This window comes from Acanthochromis polyacanthus, chromosome 17, assembly GCF_021347895.1.
Source record: "Acanthochromis polyacanthus isolate Apoly-LR-REF ecotype Palm Island chromosome 17, KAUST_Apoly_ChrSc, whole genome shotgun sequence".
Lineage (NCBI taxonomy): Eukaryota > Metazoa > Chordata > Actinopteri > Pomacentridae > Acanthochromis > Acanthochromis polyacanthus.
This window is the reverse complement of record NC_067129.1, coordinates 8,064,586-8,092,255: the sequence shown is the minus strand read 5'-3', so window position 1 is coordinate 8,092,255 and position 27,670 is coordinate 8,064,586. Positions and strand designations below refer to the sequence as shown.

Below are 27,670 nucleotides of genomic sequence, written 5' to 3'. Positions count from 1 at the left end.
CTGAAAAATTTTATTCCATTCAGGCTTTATACTTGTAAAAGGTTCATTCAGTCTGAAATCATCAGGGGCCTTCTGCTCAACCAGCTCTGATTTTCTTGAAACTTTTAAAATCATAAACGCTAAATATTCAAAATGGAATCTGTGCAATTATAGGCTAGCATATCAAATACTTCCTTTCTTTTTAAAATGCCAGTAGATCCACTTTGAGCACATTTTTTCACACATTAAAATTTGAGGCTATGTTTGGATGGCAGTATCTCAGAAACTAATTAAGAGAAAACCCTGAAAATGTTCGATATTATGTCCCATCATGGCATTGATTCAGAATGCGCAATACAGACACCAATTAATGTCTGATTATAGATGAGTTGAAATGGTGTCTTTATAAATACCCGTATCTTATAATATGACAACTTCAGGCAAATTAGGGATGGTTGAGCAGAAATTGTTCCAAAAATTGGATGATTTCAGATGGAATGACCCATGCACCAGAGGAGCAGTTTTCATTTAAGTGACCAGATTCAGTCTTTCGATCCAGTATTCAGCTGACCAGTTTTAGATTGTATCAGCCAGAGGGAAACAGTAGGAGGGAAGCTCTGCTGTGAAGATAAGGGCAGGCTGAGGGTTTGATCCAGTTTTCCTTATGGATCCATTGTCCCTACTGCTAGCTGCTTGTTGGCTGTCCTTACTTAAAATTAAGTAAAATCACAAAATAAACCAACAGAAACATGAGAGAGCTGTCAGTCAATGACAGATTTTCACACCTGTACAGTATTAAGAGGAGTTCTAATCATGTAGGAGGACTTCAGGTACAGTGCAATGCTGCATATCCTTGATAGAAGCACAGAATCAATGCTGGTACTTGAGATTGCGTGTAGCTGTTAATTTACCATCTGAGGGACGGGCATGGGCGCAGGTGCCATGGGATGAGTGGTATGAGTCCAGTTGGTGCTGGTGCACATGGTCTTGGACTGCCAGCCGCTTCCTCCCGTGGGCTTCTTCTCTACGAGCTGACTCCACTGAAGCTCTGGTCTGATGCACAAACACACACACACAAGTCTGTTATAGGTGCACAGATGGTGCAGAACCATGAGAGATTGGACAGTGACAGACAGACAGCGGAATAATTTGCTTGTGGTTCAGTTTTTGATGTCAGGCAAGCCCACTCACTTTTTAGCTGGCGTCCCCCCAAACTGCAGGTCTGAGCGAAGGCAGAAAAAATAACATCAGTTGAGAGGAAGCAGCACATTAAAGGCAGAAAAACAGGAAAAATGGAAGCGATGACTGAATATTTGGAGAGAGACACTGAACACTCACTGCCAACGAGGTTGGCTAATGAAGAATCCAAATCATTTGGCAGCATTTTCCCAGAGTGCAATGGGGCTCCGGGGCTGTGAATTTGAGTGGGTGGGGATGGCTTCAGCAGGTCACCTGACGTCCAAAGGTAACCATGGTAACATAAAAGGAGAGATGAGGGGAAATGAGTCAGGACCGTGAATCAACTGGTCATCCCTGTCACAGCGGATCCAGGTCTTAGAGTGTATCCAGCCCCGTTCGTGTGCGTGAGCGAGCGGGAATTTATTTGCACGCTTCGTCGTATGTTTGCATGGTTACGTGTGTGTGTGTCCGTGTTGAGTTGTGCATGCGGTCCTACCTCCCCAGGCATTGTTATTGTTGGGCACAGTGTGTGTGGTCTGGATGGGGGTGAAGTTAGGCTGCAGGGTGAACAGCTCACTGGTCAGGTTTGGCACACTGCAGGAAGGAAAACAGAGCGGAGAATGCAGCTTAGTGTTCTCATTTTGTTTTCAAAATCTAATTTACAGCAACAGCCAACAGAAAGGCTTTTTGTTAAAGAACTGAGGTAACAGGATAAAACTAAATAACAAACTGAAGGCTAGCGCTGTGTACCAACGCTGCAAAATTGCATTTGAAGCTTCACTCTCGCTGCAATATCCAGAGGGCATTTGTCTTGGTGTTTACATTGTCAGTGACTGCAGATGTTAGACTCACTGGTTGTTGACAGGTACGATGGGAGAGTTGGAGAAGAGGTCTGTGGCTCCTCCGCTGCTGTTGGCACTGCCCACTGACTGGGTGCTGGGTGAAACATTAGGCGTCTGAATGTCGATCACCTTATGGCCGTCCTCCTGTACGGAAAGCATCAGCAGAATATAACTGATCTTATTTTACACTGTAGAATATACTTCCAGGGTTAACATCCTCTTTAAAATAAAAGTATTCCCCGTGCTTTTTTATAAAACTGGACTCTTCTGGATACTTTTTCAGTTGAATAAAAGCCCCACTGCAGAAGTGCAGTGTTTAAATTGTGAGTTCATTACTATTCTCTGTGCAGCTCTCCACGCTATGGGCCAACAGCCTGAGACAGAGCGCGTATTTCACTGTACTGCAGAATTAATTCACTCGTCTATTCAACTTTAACAACAGTGTGGAGGACAAAAAGACTTGAAATACAGATGTCTACACAGTCCACAAAGGGAGTGTTTTTTCTCACAGAGGCAAAAAACAGTTCATTTGCGGAAAGCTACGTTTACTGACATGCAGTCTTATTGTTTTTAATTCAGTGTATTAAATGTATAAACCTACCTAGACTATGCATACATGTGATGTAAGTGTACTGATAATGTCTCACCTTGTGTTGCTGCAGTCGGTTGTCCTCTGTCTTGTCGTCCATGCGGCTGAGAGAGATCCCTGTGCTGGAGAGAGACGACACAGCACTGGACAAGGTGCTGGATCTGAAGGTGACACACACACACACACACACACACACACACACACACACACACACACACACGTATGTTTTTGCAAAGCCTGCAGAATTTGCACATTGGCTACATTAGTTTAGGCAGCTACGCTTCATAGTCCTTTGTAACCTTCAAGTCGCTCTCCAGTTGTACGTAGATCTACCACTAAAAAGTCATCTCTTTGTATATTTTTTCCAAGACAACAATCCTTCCTTGCCTTAAAGTAGCATAGATGGAACTATACATTGTTGCACATATGTGTGAAATCCTTGCTTGCTTCTCCTTCCACTCCTCAGCACAGCAGCTCTACTACAACTCTGCTCAGACACTGTAAAACTACTCTACGCTACACGATGGCAAGTGGTAAAAATGGCAATAATTCAGCCATGCATGTTTAAACTGGAGGCAAATTCTGAACGAGGTTGACAGAAAAAACTCCACCCCTCCAGCTGACAGAATTAGTTCTTCAGGTTTGTTACATATAAAAACTCCAGGTGTCTGAATCTGCCATGGCATTGACTGCATATTTGGCTCATGATGTGTCTTACAGCATATAAAAAACACCTTATGGACAAGATAAAAAGCTTTGGGGTCCTTAACTTTTTTTTTTTTTTTTTTTACAAGATTAGGAATATACAGACAGGCTCTGTGAGACTAATGCACATCATAAAGAAGTGTTGGACAAATTCATATTTGGACTAGAAGAAAGCTCTGACGACGAAATTAGACTTTCTTAATCAAATTTCATGGCAATCCACTCAACAGCTGAAAGAATTTAACATCAGTGGTGGTGGCACTCCTATTTAGAAGAGAAAAGAATAGAATATCCTTTATTAATCCCACAAGGGGAAATTTGCAACGTTACAGCAGCAAAGTGACAGTAAGAAAAGCAAGAAAACACAGCTATAAATAAAGTAGTTTTTACAAAGCCAGCTCAGTTCATGCGGTTCCTTTTAGATTTAGAGTTATGGAGATGGCAATGCCAGCCTATGCTCAAGAGCTGCTGTGCACAGTTTCTATCAAAGAAATGAAGTTGCATGTTGCAGAGTAAATCTTTCAATTTACTTGAATCTCACAACTTTACAAGATGCTTTAGCATTTAATACAAAAGCCCACATTTAATACATTGTTCATGAGGCTGATTTGGTATCAATCCTCCCGTGTAAAGAAAAATATTTAGCTAGAAAAAAAAAGTTACTTGGTTAACATATTCGAGCCCTTTTATGATCTTCACCAATATTAAAAGGTGAGCCAGTCATAGACCACTCCATTTTGTAGGTAAACCATATATATCTTTATCTTTTTGTGGGCTTTTTCATGCATGGGTTCAATCTTTTCAATTGCACTGGAATATGTTACAGATATCTATATTGCCCAGATGCTGGTGTAGCTCTGGAATGCAATGATTTTTTGTACAGACATTTAAATACTCTTCTTATAGCATCAAAACTTAAATATCTGCAAAACCAATGACACTACACTACGATGATTACAATAGTGGAGGAGTAAAGAGGTAAACTGCCTGCTAAATGCCACCATTTTAGCATTGTTGTGTCATTATAAGCACAGAATGCAGACACATTTAGCTTCTAAAGTAGCTGCTCGCATGGCTGCAAACTCTTAGTGTTCATTGTGTAGTTTCTAAAACCGGAATTAGTAGAAATCCCAGTAATAGCAGCAGAACTTCCAGCAGACCAACAGCAGTCATCTCAGTATAGTAAAAGCAGCTGTAGCACTGATAGTAACAGCAGAAGGAGCTGCTGAAGTGGCAGTAATGCTTTTAAAGTAGCATTAAGAGGCTGGAGTAGCAGATCTGAGCAGCTTCTTTGGGATGCGATCATACCTGCTGGCGGTGGAGAGGTCCTTGAGCTTCCTCCCCTCCAGAGAGGCTAAATGCTGCTCCAGAGCCTCCAGGAGAGAGCTGGGAGCCTGAAGGAGGCAGGGGGAGTAAACGGGGACGGGATCGAGGGGATAACATTAGAACCACCGTCAAGCAGACAAAGTGGAGCACACAGCCTTCTTTCACCCCCTCTCCTCACTTCTCATTTCATCACACACACACACTCTGCCACACACTCTCTCTGTCACACACACTCTCACACAAAGCAGTAGCAGAATTAAGACATCACCCTCAGATTCGCTATCTACTCTACGACAGCTCTTTGTTCTGTTTTTGCATTTGGTTTCATCAGGTTTGGTTGACCAGCATGCACACATTAGCCTTGGATCATGCAAGCGAGTCCACAGCAGGACTGACAGGTCAGGACAGAGCAGAGCATCATCGCTGCAGGGCTCCAGAGTAGAAACACCACAATAAAAAAAAAAAAGACAACCAAAAAAACCCGTCTCTAAACCATCTAACGAGCCCATGCAGAGGCCAGCAGTGCACAAATGCTCTCGTTAACACACACACACTTACACACTCGTACACGTAAAGGAAATCACAATCCCAAAAAATTACGAGTTAACTCATGGATTCCACTTTCAGGTTAAAAGTCGGATTTAACATGTTATCGATTTGATTTAGGCAGCAGATTACGAGGCAGGTGCTCAAAGGGTCTAAGATAGCGTCCCACTGGAAGCCAAGGAAGTTAACTCAGTCAAATGTAAACATCTGGTGAAGAACCGGGCATGCACATTGAGCAGCTGGCCGGCACTCTTTATTGGAAAACAAAAAAAGGGATGGATGGGTTTGTTTTGACCACATGTGACACCGCGGTTTTCACCCAGAGCTTTACATTTCAGCGCCAGAGAACACAATGCAAACACAACAGGCAAAGAAAAGATTTCTCATATACTTATTTTAAGGGGGAAAGAGAGTAAAATGCGAATTCTGGATATCCTTCTTCAGAGAAATCTAGAATATGCTAAAAGTTTAAAAGTAAAACAGACACATATCTAGAGCTCAGTAAAGGCATGGGTCACTATGTGGTTGAATAAGCGCATATAAGGTCTTCATAAGCACTACAGACATGACATCTGTGTAAAAACAAAAAAAAATCAGCCCTTTTCAGTTTGTCACTTGATTTGTCACATTGTAAACATCCAATTATGCATCCACTGAAAAGGAAAAGCTGCATTCAAATCCTTCAGCACGATATGCAGTACTTATGATGGCATTATGTACACCTATCCAAGTCATATTTGCAGAAACCTATTTAATAAAAACCATTCGCTGCTCTCCCCACAGCTAATGCAAAGGGACATAATCTTTTCAGGAAATGATTTGAACACTGCTTATATGGGCAAAAAAAAATATATTTCATAAAGTTGTGCTGACTTACAATATTTGCATGATAAGCCTTTGAATCAACAGACAAGCCTTGATATTTACACTGGGAAAATGCCAGAAAGACTGCTGGAAAAAATTCAGACAGATACTAAGCCCCAGTCATGGTCATCTAAAATGAATCTTGCAAAAAAAAAAAGAAGGAAAAATAAGGCTAAAAACTTTGGTTACTCAGCTGCATAAATGCTGCTTTAAAAAAATCTTACCTTTGAGTAAAAAATTGTTCTGGAATGATTCAGATAAGAAAAAAACATGAGATTCCTGAAATAACGTTTTAAGAATTGTGGAGGGGGGGAAAAAAAGCATGTTGCTTCAATTCTATTGCAGGTCTTCATTTATTGTTTCCTCTCTATTCTAGACTCTGTTCAGACAGAAAAGGAGACAAAGCGAAGGAGTTAAGGAGAGTGAAGAAGAGAGGAGGAGGACGGGGCAGCTGCAGTGTGGGTAGGTCTGTAGGGTGAGTAGGGAACGGGAGCGTTTAGAATGAAGCATTATGGGACTGACTCGACAGATTTATATACTGGTTGACTGACTGGTTGATTGACTGATTGAGATGAGATGTAGACTGACCTGTGTGAGATCGGGGCTGTCGCCCTGATCTATCCCAACTCGCTGTGTCACAAAAAAGGAGGGGAAGGGCAGGGGGAGGGAGGAGGAGGAGGGAGGCAAAATAAAAAATAAACCAAATGTAATAACAAAAAACAAGGAATAAACCAAAAGACCCAACAAACCACAAGAGTAAAAAAAGAAAAAAAAGAAGGGAAGAGGCGTGTGAAGGAGGAAGAGGAAGAGGAGGGAGAAAGAAGAATCAAACCCAAGCATTCATTACTTCATGCAGTGGCTGGAAAAGGAAAACAAATAAAAGACAACGGAGGAGGAGGGGAGGAGGGCGCATGCACACGCATACAAACACCGATATATACACAGTTTATGTACACGCACACACACTTATAGGTACACGCACACACACAGTGAGATCTGGTGGGAAATGAATGCTGAGCACAACGACTGATCGAACAGGCAGGGCAGAGAGGGCAGACAACAGGTCACGTGACTGCGAGGAAAGAAACATCCAAAAAAAAGGAAGACACTCAACTAATGTTGACTTTGAACAGAAAGAGAAGGGAGGGACACAGATGACACACAAACAGACAAACACACATTTTGTTAGACAGGTAAAATGAATGGGTCCTTAAAGTCAACGTTAGTCTGGTTTATTTTTTTTATGTCTTTGGATCAAGCGACTGCACCCCAAACCTTCTTTCCAAATGGGAACGAAACCAAGCAGTGAGAAAGCCTTTGAAGATGGCGCAGGGGAAAATGCTACGCAGTCTACTCAGGAAAGAACTGTTGGTATTCACTGTGAAGCCTAGCAACTGTTAACTGGATAACAGCCATTGTAAAGAAAAAAGAAACAATTTTGAGAAAAAGGGAAGGTAAATTAAACAGGAGGAAAGAGGAGACAGAGATAGTGATAGAAAAAGAGCTTGCTTGGGCATGCAGTGCAGGCATGTGAACAGGCAGCACGCGAGGGGTCCCTCAACTGGAAGCGTTACACGAGTGGCTCTCTGATACGCTAAGACTCAGCCATTAACGGCTGACTTGGAGTAACCCCCTCCCCAGGTCAGGGCAAGAGAAGGACAGAAACAGGAGAAAATCTAGATGCAAAAAGAGACTCGGAAGATTAAGGAGAAGAAGGAGAAGGAGAAGCTCCTGGAGGCTGATCTGCGGTCAGTTGAAGTTTGAAAATATTGACCATAAATCAGATCTCCAGGGGTAACAGAAGTCTGGAGCAGATCTCAACAGGCTGAAGTGTTTTATTATCTGCAGGTTAGATTCTTCTGAGTGACGTGAGAAGATGAGAAAAGTAGATTTAATGTGTTTTAAGTGAAACCAGATGAGGGAAGGCCGTTGAGATTCACTCCGGACGGATATTCCCATCGTCTCTACTGGGGTTTAAACTCTTGTGTTTCCTCCTCGGAGGACCGGCAGGACAAACGGACATTACCTCTGCCACTTTGAGAAACTCAGACAGTTTGGTCATCCTGTTGAGGAAGGTCTTGTAGATCTCCAACGCTTCTTTGCACTGGTTCTTCTTCATGTCAAAGTATTTCTCTGTGTAGCAGAAAATCAGAAAAGTGTGTTAACTTGTTCACTATTAGTAAATACCTAAGCAGAGCTTATTTTATCCCACTGAAGTGCTAAATATTGAAACATATGCAGCCAAAAAACTACTTTTCCAATAAATCTGGTAATGATTTGTCCTGTTGGACGTGCCCATTTGTTGTTGAATAAATTCTACAGAGTCCAACTTACTATATAACCATAGTTGGGTCAGGTAATCATTTAATGAACACAGTAAAGAGTCTGATAGACTGTTCTGAGTTTCTCACACCTCACTGGCTTAATAATTAATGGAGGGAAAAAGGTGATCATTACAGTCTTTAATTGGACTTGGAGAGACAGTAGTAAGAAAAATTGATTTTCCTCCAAAGAAGGATTAAATAGAGTTGAATGGAGTCACAGTCTTGTGATCTCAACATCAGGAGCAGATTACTGCACAGATACTGAACAGACTGAACTCTGAACAACTCTGGATCTGCCGTGCTCTGCGTTTAGTTTACCCAACATGTTGATGACGCCTTCATTGTACGCAGCAAACAACCGTATGGAGTCTTTGAACAGCAGCATGAAGGCTGTGTTGATCACCCCGTTGGTCAGCTCGTTGGAGTTTGGCTGGAGGACGGGAAGAAGGAAGGAACGAGAGGTTGGATTGGGATGTTGAAGGGAACAGCCTCTTACATGAAAAGGATTAAGTGTGACGTTTACCTGGAAATCCAGCAGTGCATCCAGCTGGGTCTGAATGATGGGCAGAGTCTTTATCAGCTTCTCCGTGTTCATGGTGCGCATCACACCGTCAGCCCTGAAAACACACGGGATGCACAAATGCAGCTCAGACAGAACTCATTAAACCTGTAGGCTAAAGTGTGTATCGGTATGGAGAACCCAAAAAAGTGAGGATATAATACAGATATGCATTCTTCGTCCAACAAACCCAACTTTTCTTTGTTAGCTCAGTTCCCTTCCACTACTTTGCTATTTGACCATCAGGTTATGGATAGTGTATTTTTGCTAACAAACTTTATAGGTGGACATTACTGGGTCAGCTCACTGACTGCAGCACTACAATTATCCTGTAATTACCACTTGTGGCTATAATGGCTGCTGTTCAGAGAAAAGAAAAGTACAAAATCTATAGTTGCAGCAGAGCATGAAAAATACACTTCTGTTAAAGAAGGAACACCACGTTCACGGTCTTTTTGGATAAAAATGCCCTCCATATGTGCGTAAGTGTGCGAGATTACGTTACCCTCTCTTCATCTTGGTGAAGTCCACTGCTGCTAGTCTGTAAGACATGGCTTTTTCGTTCAGGTAACGGCTGTAGCGTCTGATGAAGGTTGACATGTTGTAGCCTGGAGGGCAGACAGGGGGGCGTTTAGTTAGAGACAGGTCACACTGACTTATTTACAAATCAGGTTAAGAAGCTATAATCCTTTCATATGAAATGTACTACCTTCTTTGTGACCATTCTGCATTTCAAAATGTATCACGCCGGCCCTTGCATTATAGCACTTCAGTTTTCCTCCCAAATATTTAATTAAAATAGCATGTGTTTCCATTGTCAGCATCTTCTTGTACCAAACAAAGAGCACATTTTTTCAGTAGCTTTTTTCAATCCTGGACTCTTTGAAGTGACTCTGAATAGTGGCTTATTGATAGCGTTACAGAGCCAGCCAGAGTCCGACATAAAGTCATTTTGTTAGACATACAGCACTGCTGAGTCTACAAACAGCCAGATGCCATTAAATCACCTTGTAGTGCAGCCTTATCTAGAAAGTTGTTGAGGTTGAAGAGCGTGTTTCTGGAGGCAAGGTACTGCATCAATCTCTGATGGGGAAAAAGAAGAGAGGAACAAGTTAGTGATTTATTTCTTCCTACTGCCTGACAATATCAAGTCATGTCCACACCGACAGAAGGGCATCGCATATGTCTGTGTAGACATTTGTAGACAGAAGTTTGCGGCTTTAGAAGCATTTTGACGTTGAATTTATAAGTAATTAAATGCACCCTGGTTCACTTCAGGACACTCTTGGACTTCACTGATCTGATGTTTGTTGGGTCAGTATGACCAGCAAATTCATGGTAAATTCATGGCATCATGTGAAAATAACATTACCTGAGTTGAAAACAACTTGTTATGGCCATTCAATGTATTTTCTATTTCGTTTCTTCTTGTATAAACAGTGTTTCTGGTTGTGAATAATAAATGGAGGGGGCAGGTGTGGCCGAATTAATTTTGATCTGGGATGATGGTGGTCTAGTGACAACAAATGGCTCTGAATGCTGCACACAGAACCTTTATGTAGGTGGAACTGCCAACTCATTGGCCTTCAAAATATGTTTGACAGAGATTTGTTTCTGAATACATTCATCAGAAAATAATTGGTGAAAACGTGAGAATGGCAGGATTAGACCATTAAACTTTCCTGTAGCTTGTCTTCTTTGCATTTATTTCTGACTGCAGAGCTCCACGTTTCTGATTTGTTACTGACCTTGCCAACCTCCCCAGTGTTTATTGTTCTCTTGTACGTCTAATTTTTTTATGCGTCCCTCTCCGAACTTTACCCTCACCCCAACCAGTCGAGGCAGATGGCCACCCTTCTTGAACCTGGTTTTGCTGAAAGTTCTCAGCCTGTTACAGCAAATTTTTTTCCTCCCTTTCTCTTTCCTTTCTCTTTGTTGGGTTTCTGTCTATAACATAATTTTGTAAGGTCTTCACCTTCCAATGTTAAGTGCCTTGATGACTCATGTTGTGAAGTGGTGCTATAAAAGAAACCCAGTGAATTGAACAGTTTTTCTGCATTTTTGTGTTCGTTCAAATTTGTCCGAGTGGTTAATAACAGTTTTCTGTGGCGTGCAAACTCAGAACACATATTTATCGCTACAGTTTTTCTGGTCAGATTTTTAAAAAACTGTGCAAAAAGCCAGGCAATACACACAGCATGTTTAAGCAACCCTGACAAATTTCCAAAACATCATGTCACCACTCATGCCACTAAAAGCTTTGTTGTTCCACTGCAGTGAGAGGGTCATCATCCCGGCTGTAATCGTTGCCGCAGCCTTTCTTTTCTGCTGCGAGGCGCTCATCATTTACCATGTTTGATGTTTTGGTTGTTGCTCTCGTAGGGCGAGCGGTGGAGCGAGGTGATTTGTCATACTGGCCATTGAAATGTCAGCGGGATACTTCATCTGCCCTTGTTGGACACATGGAAGATGCGGCTTCAAAGAAACTCACAGCGAGAGAGTTGGATTGAAATTACTATGACCTGGTGAGCGGCATGTCAGAGCTTTTCTCTCTTTTTTTTTTGACAGATCAATAAGTCAAGCTGCCTGATTGGCAAGCATTCACATCCTTGTCTCTCTCTTATGATTGCGTGCAGAGAAGGTTAGATTGTACAAGAAAAGTACTTGCTTCATCTTTCCTGACTATGGACTAATTGAAAAGCTGAGTAATAGAATAATATTCTGCAGGAACTGATGTTTATTCCTTCTCTATAAAGCTTTAAATATGAGGTTACTTTTTGCTTTATATTTGTACATACCTATACAATTTCAGTTAGCAATATTGCCCACTGAGGAAATATTTGACTTTAACTCACATTTGTAGCTCTTAACCCTCGTGTCGTGTTGCCCTGTGGGTCAAGATTTGAAAATGTGGACAAAAATACATTTTCACAGTGAAATTTCTGACGTCCACATTTTCAAAATTTTGGGGAAATTTTTGAACATTTTTTGGTGGAAAAAATAAATGTAAAAAAAAGTTTCTTTAAAAACATGCAGAAAAAAATCAACCAAAATCCAGCGAATTTTGCTGGATTTTGGTTGATTTTTTTCTGAATGTTATTGAAGAAAATATCAGAAGTTTTACTGATATATAAGCAATCATTTCAGATAATTTTAGGATTTTTTTTGAAAGATTTTTTACTCATTTTTTGAAAATATTTACAAGAATTTTCTTGCCAATTTTTTGAAATAATTTTTTAAGGTAGACTTTTAAGGAAATATTGGAATGTTCTTCCTGAAGGTTTTGCAAATTTTCAGAAATTTGGGGAATTTTTTTGCTGAATTTTTGGATTTTTTTCAGACAAGAAAACAATATTTTTTTGTGCCTGTAAATGAAGACAGCAGGAGGGTTAAGAACACAAGCCCCAAGTTTTTTTTATTTGAGAAGCACCTTTGTGACCTTAAAAACCCAAGAAAGCTTCCTTTAGAGCTCATTTTACTGATGCAACATTATGTGTTATTTGGATCTCGTTGCCGCAAAATGACAAACTATCATGATGAAAATTAGTAGAATAATCATCGGGAGTTTGGCTCACCTCGTTGCCGTACATCATGAGGTGGTGTGTGGTGATGAGCGCTTTGAAAACCACAATCCAGCTGTTGCTAGCTGTGCGCTCCAGCAGCGTGTCTGCCAGGTGGGGGATGCTGACGTTCAGCTCATTGGTGCAGTGGATCAGGTCTAAAAGACACCAAAAAAAACACCAACAACAACATGAAACGATATGAACAGTAGAATAAATATTATAGAGGTATAGTTTGCAGATTTGTGTCCTTACACTCCATTTGAACTCTCTCTCTATGTTACTATGAATAAAAGCCACATGGCACAATACTAATTTACATCCTCAGAGAGCTTTAGCTATTCTAAATCGATGAAATAAGCGGACGGCCAGGATGATTGAAGTCATATTGACTGCCGCTTTAATTTCGACTGGCTCGATAACAGCACACAAATCCATGAACAAATGATTGTTTAATGATGGAGATGCGCATAGACAGATGGATCGGAATCAGGGCTATTCAGCACTGCTACCTACCTATCCCAACAAATGTCAATAAAATACCAACATCAGAAGATAGAAGAGTGCAAAACAAGGTCAATTTGATTCCAGCACAATCAACTTAAGGGACACATGTTTTCAAAAACACCGTCAAATGAATGGGCTGTTGATGAATAATGAATCTGAGCTTTCTTCTGCAGCATGTTTGTTAGCGGTGATGGGCTAAAACTGAGATGACCCCCAACGTTTATCCTCTGAGAGTCGCATCTAGAGTGCAAATTGCCTCTTCAAAGCAAATGTGGAACATATTTCAAAAGGAAAATAGCTCAGTGTTGTGCTCTGAGTCGGATTCAAAGGTCTGACAAATGGCAGGCTGAGTGTGTTTGTGTGTGCGTATTTAAATGAAATGCTGACAAGTTAGCACAGAAAAAGGATTTTTGCTTTATTTAAAAGGCAAAAAATAAGTATTTGGTGTTATATTTACCACAAAAAGACTGAAACACAACACAGATGGATTCAGAATTTTTGCAGTAAACACACTGGGGCAGACTGTAGGAACAATGCTCTAAATTCTTTCAGGTCTTTTGGCTAAAGATCAAAATGTGAAGTATGTACGGCATTTGCTTAAGCGCTAAGATTTACCGACGCCTAGGAAAACTGCACAAACATGCTCCTTCTTATGTGCCCTGTTATATTCAGTTCACTGTAAACCACAAAGACTCCCAAACCATAAATGTGATTCTAAAATGTTCACTTACAGTAAAGAAAATGTCCTCTCTGACTAAGATCGACCTTGGGCATTTTACAGTAAATCCCTTCTCATAATGGAGTATTATCCTCCTACTGTATAAATGTTCCACGTACTCCGTTCGGTGACATTTATTAGAAAATTAAAGATCTTTTCAAGGATAAACTGTTCAAATTATTTAAGATTAATTCATGCAGGATCCATAAAATTACTGTCAAAATGGAGACAGTGCAGCCGGAGACAGGATCTGAGCTAATACTGGTAAAACCCACACACTGTATCTCATTTAGTGACGGAACACTGAAACTAAAGATAGAATCGTACAAAAATCTGCCATTTCAAAAATTAAAAAATCAAGGTGAGGAGCTGACGATGCAGAAACGCATGTCAGCAACAAAAGCTGCAGACATTCGTAATGACAGGAGCTAAATTTAAAAGGTATTTGTGCTGTAGGTGAAACCACCGTGGGACTGAGAGGGAGTGAACTTGATGTCACAGAAAGAGAATCTGTGTGCCGAGTTACTGAGAGAAAACTTCCAAGCAGTGTGGCTTCTGAGGTGAGTCCTTGGTCTGTTTCTCTCACAGGATCAGAGGTTATCAGGGTTTATTTGAAAAGCTCCGTGATGATTTCTGTGCCCACTGAAATACCAGAGTCCCCGGATGGTTAAATGTTTAATGCACGTCAAAGTCACCCGGAGCTCCAGCAACTCACCGCAGCTAATGTTTCAATCCCGCTCAGCCTGACTTGATTCTTTTTTAATTATTATTATTTTTGAGCATGAAAGCCTCAGCAGGAGCAACACAGTCGATACTAAGTGTAACAATATTGATTGTAGTCCGGCGACTCATCCTGCTTTTCCTGCAATGAATCACGAACGCAGTCAGACTCTGCTACATTAATGTCATGACATTTTGTCGCCTGCTTTAGGGCCAAATATTAGTCAAACGTCTGTGCACTTACAATATCGGCAAGTGGAAAGTGAAATGTGCTTATATAAACCAAAAAGTGATCCTCAAACATATTTTTATATGTACATCCTTGTACAACAAAGGTAACATCAAAATACATGGTTATAGGCTAAGAAAAATCCCACTGGCATTTGTAACTAAATTATAAAAATCCAGATCTAGAATATAATGTCCTCCTGCTATCGTATTTCAAGATTATTACAATAGTATTCTGAAAAACAAACTAATATGACTGCTTATTCAATATGTGTGTTTTCTAAGTGCCTTTAGGAAACAGCAAACAGTAGTCACAACTAGAACTTCTAGTTGTGGTGATTGTATGCTGCCATATTTGTAGTTCTCTATCATTGGTTCAGTTTTATTGTCTCACACAGCAGGCAGGATTGGCAACGAACTAGTAAGCTGAATGGACACCTGCTAAAAAATACCCATATTTATCCACATGAGGTGGTGGAGACCCAAAACAGAGCTAAAATCTACATTATAATGTCGCTCCATAACGCCTCATTTATACAAGTCTATCTACAAGTGGCCAAAAAAGTACTTTCTAGCAAGTAATTGCAAAAAAACTCAATACAATTACATATAAATAATGAGCTTCTCCAGTCAGCTGTTTCCACACTCTGGCCACCTTTATGTATCTCTTCGGGCGATAATACATGAGCTAGAATTTAATGATCGACATGTGACAGCGTAGACAGCCAGAGGGATGTGATGAAGTATCGACTGCGGGGGATATTGATAAACTGCGCTCCGATAATATAGATCAATAACACAATTAGAAATGATATTTATGATAACAGCGTGTGAAAATGTGCACAATTAGATTAGCGATGTGGTGTGAGCAAGTTAGGATAAAACCAATGAGATACTGTAACTTTATTCAGCACGTTAATTCAATATGGTAGTCAATTTAATGTGACCTTGGCATTGGATGAAGTGAATCATTTCCAGGGCATGTAATTGCCCAGCAAGAGAAGGTCGTTAAAATGGCACAGAGAGGAGTACATGCGTGGGAGTATCCATTCATGTACATTACTGTCCTGTCAGGCGGCCTACGGGCCAAAGCTTTGTCATCTATTGTATTTTTGTTTGTGTCGTCACTTCTGTTGTCTTTTTACATAATTTGCCGGAAAGGCCCGAAGCCTGCCGTCAGTGGAGCAAAAAAGCAGATCATCATTCCCAACTCAAATTGTTGGTTTTGAAACCATCTCCCACGCGTCACCGTCACAGTCGTAACACACGACCAAAGACGTCACGCACCAAAGAACACCACTGACTGGGCTTGGAGGTTATTTTTGGCCTGATTACTATTCCACGATCCCATTATTCTGTGTGTCATGCTCATCATTTGCTGCGGCTAGTAAATAATCAACATTTGCCACTGATGTCACCAACCACACTGACAAGGTCGCGACACTGTGAGTAACAAAAAAAAAAAAAGCGACCTGGATTTGCTCGGTAGTGCATTTGATTGATTATGCAATGCACTGTAGAAGTGGCATTGTAATTCTTCATTTCTTTATGTTGTGCCTGCTAATGATGGATCAATGACATGTTGAGTGTGTTTAAAAACTGGAATTCTGCCTGTATTTATCAAACCTCTCAGATTAGGTGATCGGACTCCATTTCCATGTTAATATTCTGTATTTCTGATCTAAACAGATACATGTAAGCTGCATTAGTTTAGAGGCTGATCTTTATACCTCACTGATGGGTTGCACTAAGTAGCATATGTAGAAATGGTGTTTGTATTTTTGAATGAAGGGACTCTAATCCTGGAACAAAACCTTGAAGTTACAGCGCGCTCTGGCAACAGTCATATCTGAAGTCATTTTGTTTTCAGGCTGTTCGTCCATAAACATATATGCACATTTAATCTGGCAGAAACAGCTGCAGGGAGTTTCATTACACCTGTCTAAGGTTCAATATAGAATTGCGGGACTTTTTGTAACATAGTTGACAGGTATCATAGTTGACATTTTTGCTGTTTTCAGGCCTAATATCAACATGGCCGCCTATTGGGTAACTTAATTGAAAGTGATTTCTCGGACACAGATACAATTTATTTATTATATAAAATTTGGCATGGTGCCAAAAAAAATGTGTGTCATGAGTTTCTCAACTAAATACAAAGAGCACAATCAAAACTATTTTTGAATAAGCTCATTTTGTTATTGTTTAGCTAATTAGAAGGTGGCTATTAAATTTGACATTTTAGTGATATCCAGTCATTTTTATTAATAGGTGATTGTTTCCGTAATAAATAATTACTGAATTTGTAAAGACACGATCATAATGAACATAAAAAACATTAGTTCTTTTAGTTTTAATAGAAATGTATGCAAGATATATCCACAGGACTTCAAAAGCCCCTCGATTATATATTGGCCCGTAAAACGTACGCTTGAACTCCAGGATGAAAGGACTAGAATATGCTGATCAAAGGTCAAAGGTCACTGTGACTCAACTATTTATGCACTGATTTTGACAAAACTTCACACAAATGCCAACTAGGATAAAATGATGCAGTGATGACATTTTACATGCAAAAGGTCAAAGGTCACCTTCACTGTGGTGTCATAATGTTCTGCAAATTTCTGACCATTATTCAGAATTACTCTTCTGTCAGTCACTTAACTCCATAGTTGTTGTTAATGAGTCGTATTTCGCATTAAACTTCAGTTCGCTTTCATTTTGCACTAAACTGGTTCACTTTTGAACTCATCTATAGTTGTACATAGCAGTTAAACATTCACTTTCCTTCCTTCCTTCCTTAAATGCACGTCATTTAATTTGTGATGGTACTTTGAGAGCAAATAAGTGAATTAACCTGGTACGTGTTCACATAGCGGGCCAATTTAGCCAATTCTGATTCTGACTGTAACTCAGGATCGGAGGATAAGATTGTGAGCACATTACACATTTGATTGGATTCTGAGTTTGTCAAGCTAATCTTGGGTGCCCACTTTCAAACTATGGTGACTGCATGGATCCTTAAAGACGCATATGAAGCATCCATGTTTTAGAATTTGCAGCCCCTTTGCAACAACATCCATATCTGAAGCGCTGTCGACTCTCACGGCTACAACTTCTGTCAGAATCAGCTTTTTTGTGCAAACACGTGAACACATACAAGGAATTCTGACTCTTGGTTTCTCTTCACAAACTTACACACTTCAAAGTTTTCACTACATGAGTCCGGACAAACGTGGATGTAAACTGCAACTTGGCAGGTTGGGGGAAGGAATAGAACCACAAGGCTGTAAATCCAGCACCATTTCCTGGTGTCTCTCCTGCTGAGGGCTTTTATAACCGCTCCATTATCTGAAAATACGAAACTAAGTGTCTGTCGCTTTTTAGGACACCTGTTTACCAGGCAAGTTGAATAGAAAAAGACTCTCAAACGCAATCATGGCGGCACAAAGACAGCATGAGTTTCACACATCTGATATCACAGACCAGCGATCAGCTCCAGTCTTCTACAGCTGACTCATCAGAAGCTCCTTCTCATCTTCATCAGCTTTTTCTTTGCATCCTTTACTCACTTCCCAACCAACTTCCTCTCAGTCAGTTGAGAGATTAGATCCACTGACCTCCTGATCACTTCCTTCCTGCATCCTTCCCTAACCCTAAAACTGCACCTTATGCACTCAATAGATACCAAAGAGACAGTTGTACATTGTGTCATGCCCTGCAAAAAGAAGAGCAGGAAATAGAAAGTATTTTATGGTGAAAGCTAGTCGTGTCTATTAGAACAGCTGCATCTGAATGACTCAAGTACAAAACACTTATTCAACTAAAATTGCCATTCAGGCTTCCAGGAGGGTGAACTGAGGCAGGCGTAGTTTTTTTTTTTTAGAGGCTTTTATTCCACTAATGATCAGAATGAGAGCCGCATCGGAACAAAGAAAACAAAAAAAGGCCTCATGTAACCACCTCGAAACAGAAAAAACTGACCCGCTCTGAGAGAAACTTCTTTGTCCTTGAGAGTGGTGGCATAAACCGTTTCATAATATATCTGACAGATGGAAATTTGTCATGTAAATGCTCCAGTTCTATTTTCAGCATATCTGCTCTCACCCTTGAGTTAAGTGACATTTACAAGTTTCTGAGATACTCCCACTCGCGGCTGGTGCTGAAGGTGGACGACCTTCTGCCATTTAATATCTGCAGGGTGTACAATGTTCTTATGAAACCGGGGCTTTTGTGGTAAGCACAATAATAAAGCAAATAAGGGTGGCAATCGCTTAATGCACTTTGTCTGATTGTTTTCAGCACTTGCGGCAAAGTTTCATTCGAAAACACGCCATTTGCTTGATTTTCTTTAGTAATATCACAAACAGTGTAGAGCAGAATACCCCGGATTTCCATCTGCACCACCCAAAACATAAAACATTAGCCTGACGCTGCTAAAAACCCAACATCAAGATAAGTTTAATATGAAATCAAAGCTGCAGTAATTACTCAACAGTGCCATTCAGGAGTCACAAAAAGGGCTCCCAAACTTGCCTGTGAACCGTTTCAAACAGGCCCCGCTGGGTGTTTTCTGGCCTTTTAAAGCGGGGCAAGGCAACACAGCCCCCTATTTAGATGTATTATGTCGAAGTGCCTGGTGGCAGATCTTGCGAAGGGGGCCCAGAATTCCCAGTGTCACCTCTGCTGTGGACACGACCGACTAATCCACTGCCAAACTTGCCGGCTGACTGGCTGGGTGCGCGGCTGGATGACTGACTCTCTTTCTGTTTTGGCACTTTGCCTTGTGGTTTCTCTCAGACTGATTTATCCACATTTCTCTCTGCTCCCCCCCCCCCCCTCCACCACCACCACCACCACCACACCTCCCACCCATCCCTTCTGAATTAGCCATCTTGCTATTTGCCCGTCTGTCTGTCTGTCTGTCTGTCTGTCTGGAGTCTGACTGGCAGCGACCATTGATTAGCTGTGCTCCCCATTGATCATGTCAAGTAATTATAGTGAGGCAAGAAAAGCCACCTAACCCAACAACAACCTAATAATCACTGCATGTGAGGGATCCGCTCTCTTTTCCCCCCTTTTCCCCCCCTCTCTGTTGTGTTTTTGCTGCATAGGTAGTAGAAACACTGACACCGGGATTGTACGACTCCCTGCTCCTCCTCCGGACGGACTCACATCCATTAATGATCAGAGAGGACATGACAGTGAACTTGCATGAGGGATCACAGAAATGAGGAAAGGAGGGAGGGGAGTGGGGGGGGGGGGGGGTGAAAAAAATAAGCGTTGGTGATGCTGCACAATAACGCACATTCTGTACTGAAGTGTCTCCAGGGGTTATAGTGCTGCTGCCTCTGCTGCTGCTGCTGCTGCTGCTGATGCTGATAGTGGCGTTAATAATGGATAGGCCTACACTGTATAAAGCGGCTGGTTGCAATATGATTAGCCCATACCAGAGTGGCCTATTTCCCCTGAATGACATGCACAGATAGTGCCTGGCTGTTTGCCCCCCTCCTCTCCTCCCTCCATCCCCTTCCTCTGTCGCCCCTTATAGATACATATATTAAAATTAACTGCTTGCAGTAACGGTCAGACGCATTGTAGTTGCATGTTCTCGCTGCGTAAATCACATTTCAATCTAAGGGAATGTAATGGAGCCTAATTAAAAGAGGCTGGATGAGAAGGTGGAGGTGATGGTGGTGTGGGGAAGGAATAATAGATGCTGTTTATACAAGCTACCCTTTGTGAGAGAAAAACATGCATGCGAGGCTATTCTGTATACAGTAAAGCAGTGATGGTATGCTTAACCTACAGTCAAGGTGCTTCTTCTTGGGTCCGCTGACTTCGTGCGTCGTGGCCTTGCAGACGGCTTTGCTGATGGCAGACCCGGTCATGCTGTGCTGCGCGGCGGCGATCCGGTCCGTCAAAGACTGTCCCGACATGTTACGGAGGAGGAGGAGGCGGATGGTGGCGGCGGCGGTGGTGGTGGTGGTGATGATGAGGAGGAGGATGAGGAGGAGGAGGAGGAGGAGGCAGGCGGAGTGGTGATGGTCGAGTCCGGGTTGGCAGGGGGGGAGCCGCGGAGGACGATCAAAATGTCTTTAGCGGCGGGGAGGAGGAGGTGGTGGTGGAGGAGGAGGGTAGTGCCCTCTGTGAGAATCGGCCGGAGGAGGAGGTGGAGGAGGAGGTGGTGGTGGTGGTGGAGGACAGCAGAGTACACCGACGAGGATCCGGTGGGAGAATTCATGCGGCGGCAAATCCAACATAAGACGCTCACATCCAGGGTAGAAAAAGCAGCCAGCTGTAGGGACGGATGGATGGACGGATGGAGAGCCGTGCGTAAAAATAGCGCTGGAGAGGCCAGAAAATCCAAATGAGAAAAGAATCAATCTGATCCTCCTGCATCCAAAGCTGCTTGTTGTTAATAATACGACAGTGCGCTATGATGTATCCCTGAAATAGAAGCTGCCGAGGGGTGAGATGCCGGCGGGGTGCGTCTGAACGAGGGCTGAATCCGAAACAACGTCAATAATCGAAAGCGCGCGGGCGATGATTATTAAATCTATGCGGCATCCCCCGTATATGGCCGAAAACTCGTCTCTCAACATAAAAACGGCATTGTCCTTTTCCAACCTTTTCCTCTTCTTCTTCTTCACCCGGTTTTTCTCCCGTGAATCTACGCAGAGATCCGAGCGCAAACACCTCCTCTGATCCACACAGCACCCCGCGCTGGCTGCATCGAAACCTTTGATTTTTATCCCTCAGTCCTTTTTTTTAATCTTCTTACAAAAGGGTGTATTTCTCTGCTGAGGTTGCCGATAGGCCAATTCCGATTTTTTTTCCTCCTTCCTTTCTTTTTTTTGTCAGTCAAACTTGTGTGTAAAATGGCAGTACATGAATCAGGTGACTGGGAAAGGAGGGCGATTGGGCCACTTCTCGGGTCCGGGGGAGGGCATCTTAAAGCAGAAGGCTGCCCCCGAGTTTCTCAAAGGCATCAGCTGGTTCGTCACCTTGGCGCATATATGTGGATTCGCTCAGGCGTGTGATGTGCCAACTCTTCCTTGATTGTCTATCGCCCAATGAAATGTGGACACATAGCGAGGAAAATCCATGATGATAACGGCACAAGATGTTGCATTCTGCGTGATGCTTCACAAGGATTCCCGACGAGCCTCCGGTGCTGTGGTCCATTTTATAGGATTTACAGTGTGATCTTGAATAAAACCATCAGTGTAGGACACCAGCGTGTGTTTGATCCCTCAGTTTATAGTGATAAATTGTGGTTTCAAATCCCAGAAAACAGTGAAAATCCACAGATTACTTGTAAACTGATTTCCCAGGAGTTTGAGCCATATAGATCCAGCAATATTCCCACTAGACAGACTGGCGACCTGTCCAGGGTGTCCCCTGCCTTTGCCGGGGTCAGCTGAGATAGACTCCAGCACCCCCCGCGACCCTAGTGAGGATAAAACGGTGTATAGAGGATGGATGGATGGATGGATGGATGGAACATTCCCACTATGTGTCTTATGAAATTCAATTTTTAAAGAAGGATCAAGGGACAGTTCTTGCTCCTACACAATGCTCTAGTAAGGTGGAACTACAACATAGCCAACAAAATTGGACATTTTATGAAATTCCAGCCATTCCTTTGAACACTCAGGGGCATGTGTTTTAGTTTTGCACCCAAACAGCATCCTACAACAGAGTGGATGTCATGAAACAACTGAGTCTCTGTACTGGAATTGATAAAGTGCAGACGGAGAAGATACATTTTGACACTTCCTGAATGACTCGGTGAAGGTGTCAGACAGTTTTGAGGGACTTGATCATGTTGACAGACATCTAGATCCTTATATTGCAAATGATCTGTGGTGCCGTTCTACCTGAAATGATTTCTTAGATGACAAACAGTGGAGTTTTGGACATTTAAGTACCCGACTACAACCCAAAGCGACATGCATTTTAACCCCTTTAGACCTGTTTTTTCTCCGGTTGCTTTTCACTCTTTTCCAGTATAGTAGTGCAGGGAAAAACAGTCATTTTTGCCAAGTTCATTTTTTAAAATTGTAGTTTTACATGTCGATTTCAGTGGACGCCACGACTGATTGGGTGTGAGATGTCATTAAAACTTAAGAAAAACAGGATACTTTTTCAACATTTGGAAGTTGATGTCTTCAAACAAATAACAAGGTTTTTTTTTAATTGAACATTATTGAATGTGCCTTTGTGTATTTCTTTGTTCTTGCATTGTGCATAATCAGTTACTCTATAGGCTTTAAACAGTTTAGGTTTAGAGCAAAGGTTAGATGCTGTATCTGGTCTAGATTTGGATTTAAGATGGGGTTGTAAATGCTCACAGAGTCTTAGAGTCAGACTAATTTCTGGGTAGGTTTTCTGTGGGTCAGATGAGGAAGAATCTATGAATGCTAATGAAATCACAGTGTGAGGGATAACCTCCTTAAACAGTGTTAATTTTTGACTGGTCAATATTTGTGCAATACTTCTGTCACAAAAATAGGATATGCTCTTTTAAAATGCATTTTACACTGATTTTTTTTGCATAAAATTACTTTTAAATGTTGAATACAATCTAACTTTTTATCTTATGGTTATTGTCATTGTCTGTGTGCAGGTCTGAACATGAACAACTTTACATGTGTGTGATTTTTTGGGTAACATAAAATCAAGAAATCAGTTCTGATGTCTTTGTCAGTAAAATATCCTGAACGCATTGCTACACTTTTTACCTTAGAAGGCTACAGAACATATCACACAAACCACTGGCACAGACATCAGCTTGTGGACACTTTTATCTATTCACTCTTTTTACGACCTTGAAGCGGTTTCTGTGGTACAAAGCACAGATGGATGTTGTGTTTGTCACTAAAGACGTGTGTTTCTTCCGTGCAGGAAGGCCTCTTGCATCTGGTGGCCTCTCTCTTACCATCATAATTTCCCATGTGCTCGGATGATACTGTGATTGCTGGATGCGTCGAGGATGGACAGGAGGGGACGTACAGACGTGGAAGTGGTCCGGACATATAAGTACTTGGGACTGCAGCTGGACAATAAACTGGACTGGTCAGATAACATGGACAGCATCTACAGGAAAGGACAGAGTCATCTGTACTTCCTGAGGAGACTAGGGTTCTTTAACATCTGCAAGAAACTGCTGTTGATGTGTTATCTATCTATCTATCTATCTATCTATCTATCTATCTATCTATCTATCTATCTATCTATCTATCTATCTATCTATCTATCTATCTGTCTATCTGTCTATCTGTCTATCTGTCTATCTGTCTGTCTGTCTGTAAACTGCTCTTCAGGTAGGGGCTTTACTGAAATTTTTTTGCTATGTTAGACATGCTGGATCTAATGACGAAATCACTGTTTTTTATTGATCTAGACTCAAAAATATGTCATGTCCATTCCAGTGGTTGCAGCGTATGAAGGGGCTAAGGTGAACTTTTATAATCTCGGCTCAACAGAGAGTCTGTCTCCTGGTCACGCTGTCTGATCATTGTCCTTTAAATCCACAGTTATACTCAGTGGTTGCAAATTTGTTGCCGGTTGAACAGTTCTCAAATATTTTGTGCACGATTGGCGAAATTTTCCAGACACAGCAATAGAAATTAGGTTTTTAACTTCTTCCACTAAGCCAGAAAAGAGCACAGTTTACATGCTGCATTTGTATTTTTTGTCAGTGTAGTAAGAGAGATTTCCTGTTTTATTCATAAAGCATTTGAAAACATCCCCTGTAACATTGAAAAAATAATCATGCAATTAAAAGTTGTTCCTGCACGGACTTCTGCCCGAGCTGTGATACTAAATAGCATCTTTACTGTGATTTCTATGTCCTTTATTTGACTTTTTTGTCACACAGTCAGGTGAAAAATGAAAGGAAAAAACATTATAAAGTGTCATACTAAGGTATTGAGCCTCCACATGCCATTAAATTGACTTTTTCAACTCTGTAAGATTCTGGAGGGATACTGGAGGGATATTTGTCCTTTTTATGTTTTGTGTAATGTCTGCTCATCTTCTGGTAGCTGTGAAGGCCATAGCATTTGTATTCACATCAATTTCGTATTCATTAAACCGTTTAGTGATCCACCTATGCACATTATCACCCTGGAAGAAACCCATCGCCATCACAAATATTTCATTATAGGATAAAGGTGATCAGTTAGAGCAACTTTGTGTTGATTGGCAGTGATCTGTTCTTTTGAAAAGATAAATGGAGACAAAGCATGGCAGCAAAATGCCCCCAACAACATAGCATATCCACCAGATTGCCTCAATGGAGCGATCAAGGGTTCAGGTTTTTCCTTTAATTTGTCACTAGTCTTTTTGTGTAGTATGAGTCAGACAAAAGCTGCTGCTACATAAAGATCTTATTCTCTAGCACTGCAAGTTGTCATTTTTTATTCCTTAATCTGCTAATTAGTGTCTCAGTTAATTGTTAAGTCTATAAACTGCCCAAAATGCATGAACATGTCTCACAATTTCCTAAAACTTCAAAGTAAACTCTAAAAATGTCAGTTTAGGGTGACATAAAACAGAGGAAAGCAGTAAAATCTCACAAGTGTGAAACCACAAATGATACAGGATTAGTGAATTCTAAAAATAGTCGCAGATTAACTGATTAATTGTTTGAAGGATAAACGCGCCTATATCTGTGTGACATGTCTGCGGATTAAGGCAAAGATCCTAGATGTATGTTGCTGAAAACACACGGCGCATTACACGGCACCACGAATACATTATTTATTGCATGTACAGTCTGGTCCTCGGAGAAAGCGCTTACAAATGTGTTGCTTTACAAGGCCGAGTTATTACACATCAAAGGGGGTGAAGTAAAATATAAAGCCTAATTTGAAAACATGGAATTTCAAATAACACTCGAGGCGGACTCAACAAAAGCAGGCCGTGCTGTCGTTGCCGCGCGGAAAAGAGCAGCATATGCCATGTTTTTGACTGGCAAGAAATTGATTTTAGGGTTGAAGAAAATGCCTCACGTCAACAATGGAGCCAACAGTTTGACAGTGAGTCGGGCCTGAATGAGAGTTATTTATATCCAGAGTGAAATATCCACCTTTTAAAGATATTCACATTCACTTTAGAAAGCAAATGTCAGTTATTATAGACTGAGGCAGCGCAGTTTTAAGATGGTTACCATGAAAAGATGGAGTAGCACTGAGGGAAACACAGCTGTCTAAACTGGTTTACGCTTTACTGCTGTTCCTAATTAAAGAAATCCTCAATCCAGTAATAGCCTTTAGGTTTGATCAACTAATTGGATGGTCTGTTTAATGGACATATCTGCCAAACAGCCTCTCTTCCATTATCGCCACAGCATTTATGTTTATTTCTGTCTGCAAAGGACCCTTGTGTGCTTTTCTCAGCAGCATGCAAGAACAGATTTTCCACTCCATCAATTCAAGATACCGCATGAAAGAAAATATTTTTACATGTAACCATGTGAATACACAGAATGGAACCTTCAGATGTCACGTATTGATATTGAAATGACACATTTGCTCATTTTGTACTGTGTTTAATTATTTTGGTACTAGATAAACCTACAAAAACAGGAGCAACGCACCATGATTAAGAGCAAAGTTTAACAGTGACGACCGATTTGGAAGATTGTGGAGAGAAAACAGGGCAGTGAGCTGTGAACACGTTATCTTGAAGCACAGAGGTTTTTCAATTCTGTTCATACTTAAAAAAAAAAAAAATCTTAGATGAATCCTGAAACATTTTGGGAAACCATAAAGAATACGACTGATATTTTTTTGGAAAACTCTAGTGAGCAGCCAGTTTTCGCATCTTAGCATTAAAACTGCAAACCTTTGATTCTGTCGAACGGTAACAAATCCTGCCAAACAGCACCTTTAAAGCTCAGTAATCAATCCTCATGTCTTCATTCCATCTTTTTACCAGCAGGTTATGTGTCAGACTATTTCTTGAAGATGCAAACAAACTTCTGGAGACAAGAAATAGTCCAAAATACAATACATGAAATGGAAAATTGTTCTTTTTTTTAACTTTATGTATGCAGTAAAGAGCCCATGTTGTGCCCCTTGTCAATAATCTATTGAAAATCTTTCATCTTATACCTGTTCTAAATGGGCTGTTTCAGTGTCTGTAGCCTTTACTTTGATTTCTATATTTATTTTGCTCATTTCTATCTGTATATATATATATATCTATATATATATCTATATATATATCTATATATATATATATCTATATATATATATGTGTGTGTGTGTGTGTGTGTGTGTGTATGTATAGATGTATGTATATATGTATGCCGCATTATACTATGTATAATTGTGTTCGTGACAAATAAAGGTCTTGAATCTTGAATCTTATTGTAGGTGAGCTGCTACTGACCACGCCCCCTTCAGGAAGAAGACTCTCTTTGCAGACAAAGTAATAACAATCACAAGACTTGAAAAGCAACCAGAGAATGCAGGACAAGGCTGCTCAGTTGACGTATCATTTCTGAAGGATGAAATATTTAATAAAAAATGACTTTGTGCTGATGTGTTATGCATGTGCATCTTATGTGTGAATACCGAATTGAGTGTAAATTACTCTTATAAAGTTCTGTTGATCAGTTCATCCATTTTGGCAAGCCTTTGTTTTACTAGTGTTAAAATAACTGTTCCCACCATGCTTTTATTTTGAAGATGCATTTTTAATGGTATGGCAGGAAAGTCCTGCAGTAAAACACAATGAGCAGGAATCAAACCTGTGTCTTCATAGCAATTCTGTTTATAAGTCCATCTCTCAACCACTTGAGCTACCCGAGCAACTTCTTGGCCCTTGTTGGATGACATATTAAACTATAACTTTTTTTAATACTATTTGGACAACATACTAAACTATGACATTTTTCACCATTTTATACGGCACACTAAACTATATGTTTGGTGTAGTATGCCATTTTTTCAACATGTCGTAAAAACATCCATACACCACTGTATCCTCACTAGGGTTGCAGGGGGTG

General features: G+C 41.0%; 1 protein-coding gene and 1 long non-coding RNA gene across 4 annotated transcripts in view; one reads left to right on the top strand and one right to left on the bottom strand.

Moving 5' to 3' along the window:
- The window catches only part of LOC110959394 (phosphatidylinositol-binding clathrin assembly protein-like), a 168,496-nt gene extending 146,959 nt beyond the window's left edge, over nt 1-21,537 (bottom strand). The window contains exons 1-15 of one of the 3 annotated variants that reach the window (XM_022206248.2): nt 20,456-21,508; nt 12,489-12,631; nt 9,921-9,996; nt 9,419-9,521; nt 8,878-8,971; nt 8,673-8,784; nt 8,057-8,163; nt 6,619-6,660; nt 4,603-4,688; nt 2,648-2,750; nt 2,011-2,144; nt 1,655-1,752; nt 1,318-1,431; nt 1,171-1,201; nt 891-1,032 (exon numbers count right to left, since the gene is read on the bottom strand). In XM_022206248.2, coding sequence (XP_022061940.1) covers nt 891-1,032; nt 1,171-1,201; nt 1,318-1,431; nt 1,655-1,752; nt 2,011-2,144; nt 2,648-2,750; nt 4,603-4,688; nt 6,619-6,660; nt 8,057-8,163; nt 8,673-8,784; nt 8,878-8,971; nt 9,419-9,521; nt 9,921-9,996; nt 12,489-12,631; nt 20,456-20,585 — 1,515 coding nt within the window. In that variant the 5' untranslated portion in view covers nt 20,586-21,508. Of the gene's footprint in view, nt 1-890; nt 1,033-1,170; nt 1,202-1,317; nt 1,432-1,654; nt 1,753-2,010; nt 2,145-2,647; nt 2,751-4,602; nt 4,689-6,618; nt 6,661-8,056; nt 8,164-8,672; nt 8,785-8,877; nt 8,972-9,418; nt 9,522-9,920; nt 9,997-12,488; nt 12,632-20,455 lie in introns of all 3 variants that reach the window. The other 2 variants (XM_022206249.2, XM_051937310.1) reach the window with 2 other exon arrangements.
- A 110-nt stretch (nt 21,538-21,647) lies between these two features.
- LOC110959397 (uncharacterized) lies at nt 21,648-25,056 on the top strand. The gene is made up of 2 exons (XR_007937063.1): nt 21,648-23,302; nt 23,557-25,056. It is a non-coding gene; the product is annotated as an uncharacterized LOC110959397 (long non-coding RNA).
- Nucleotides 25,057-27,670: the final 2,614 nt, after the last annotated feature.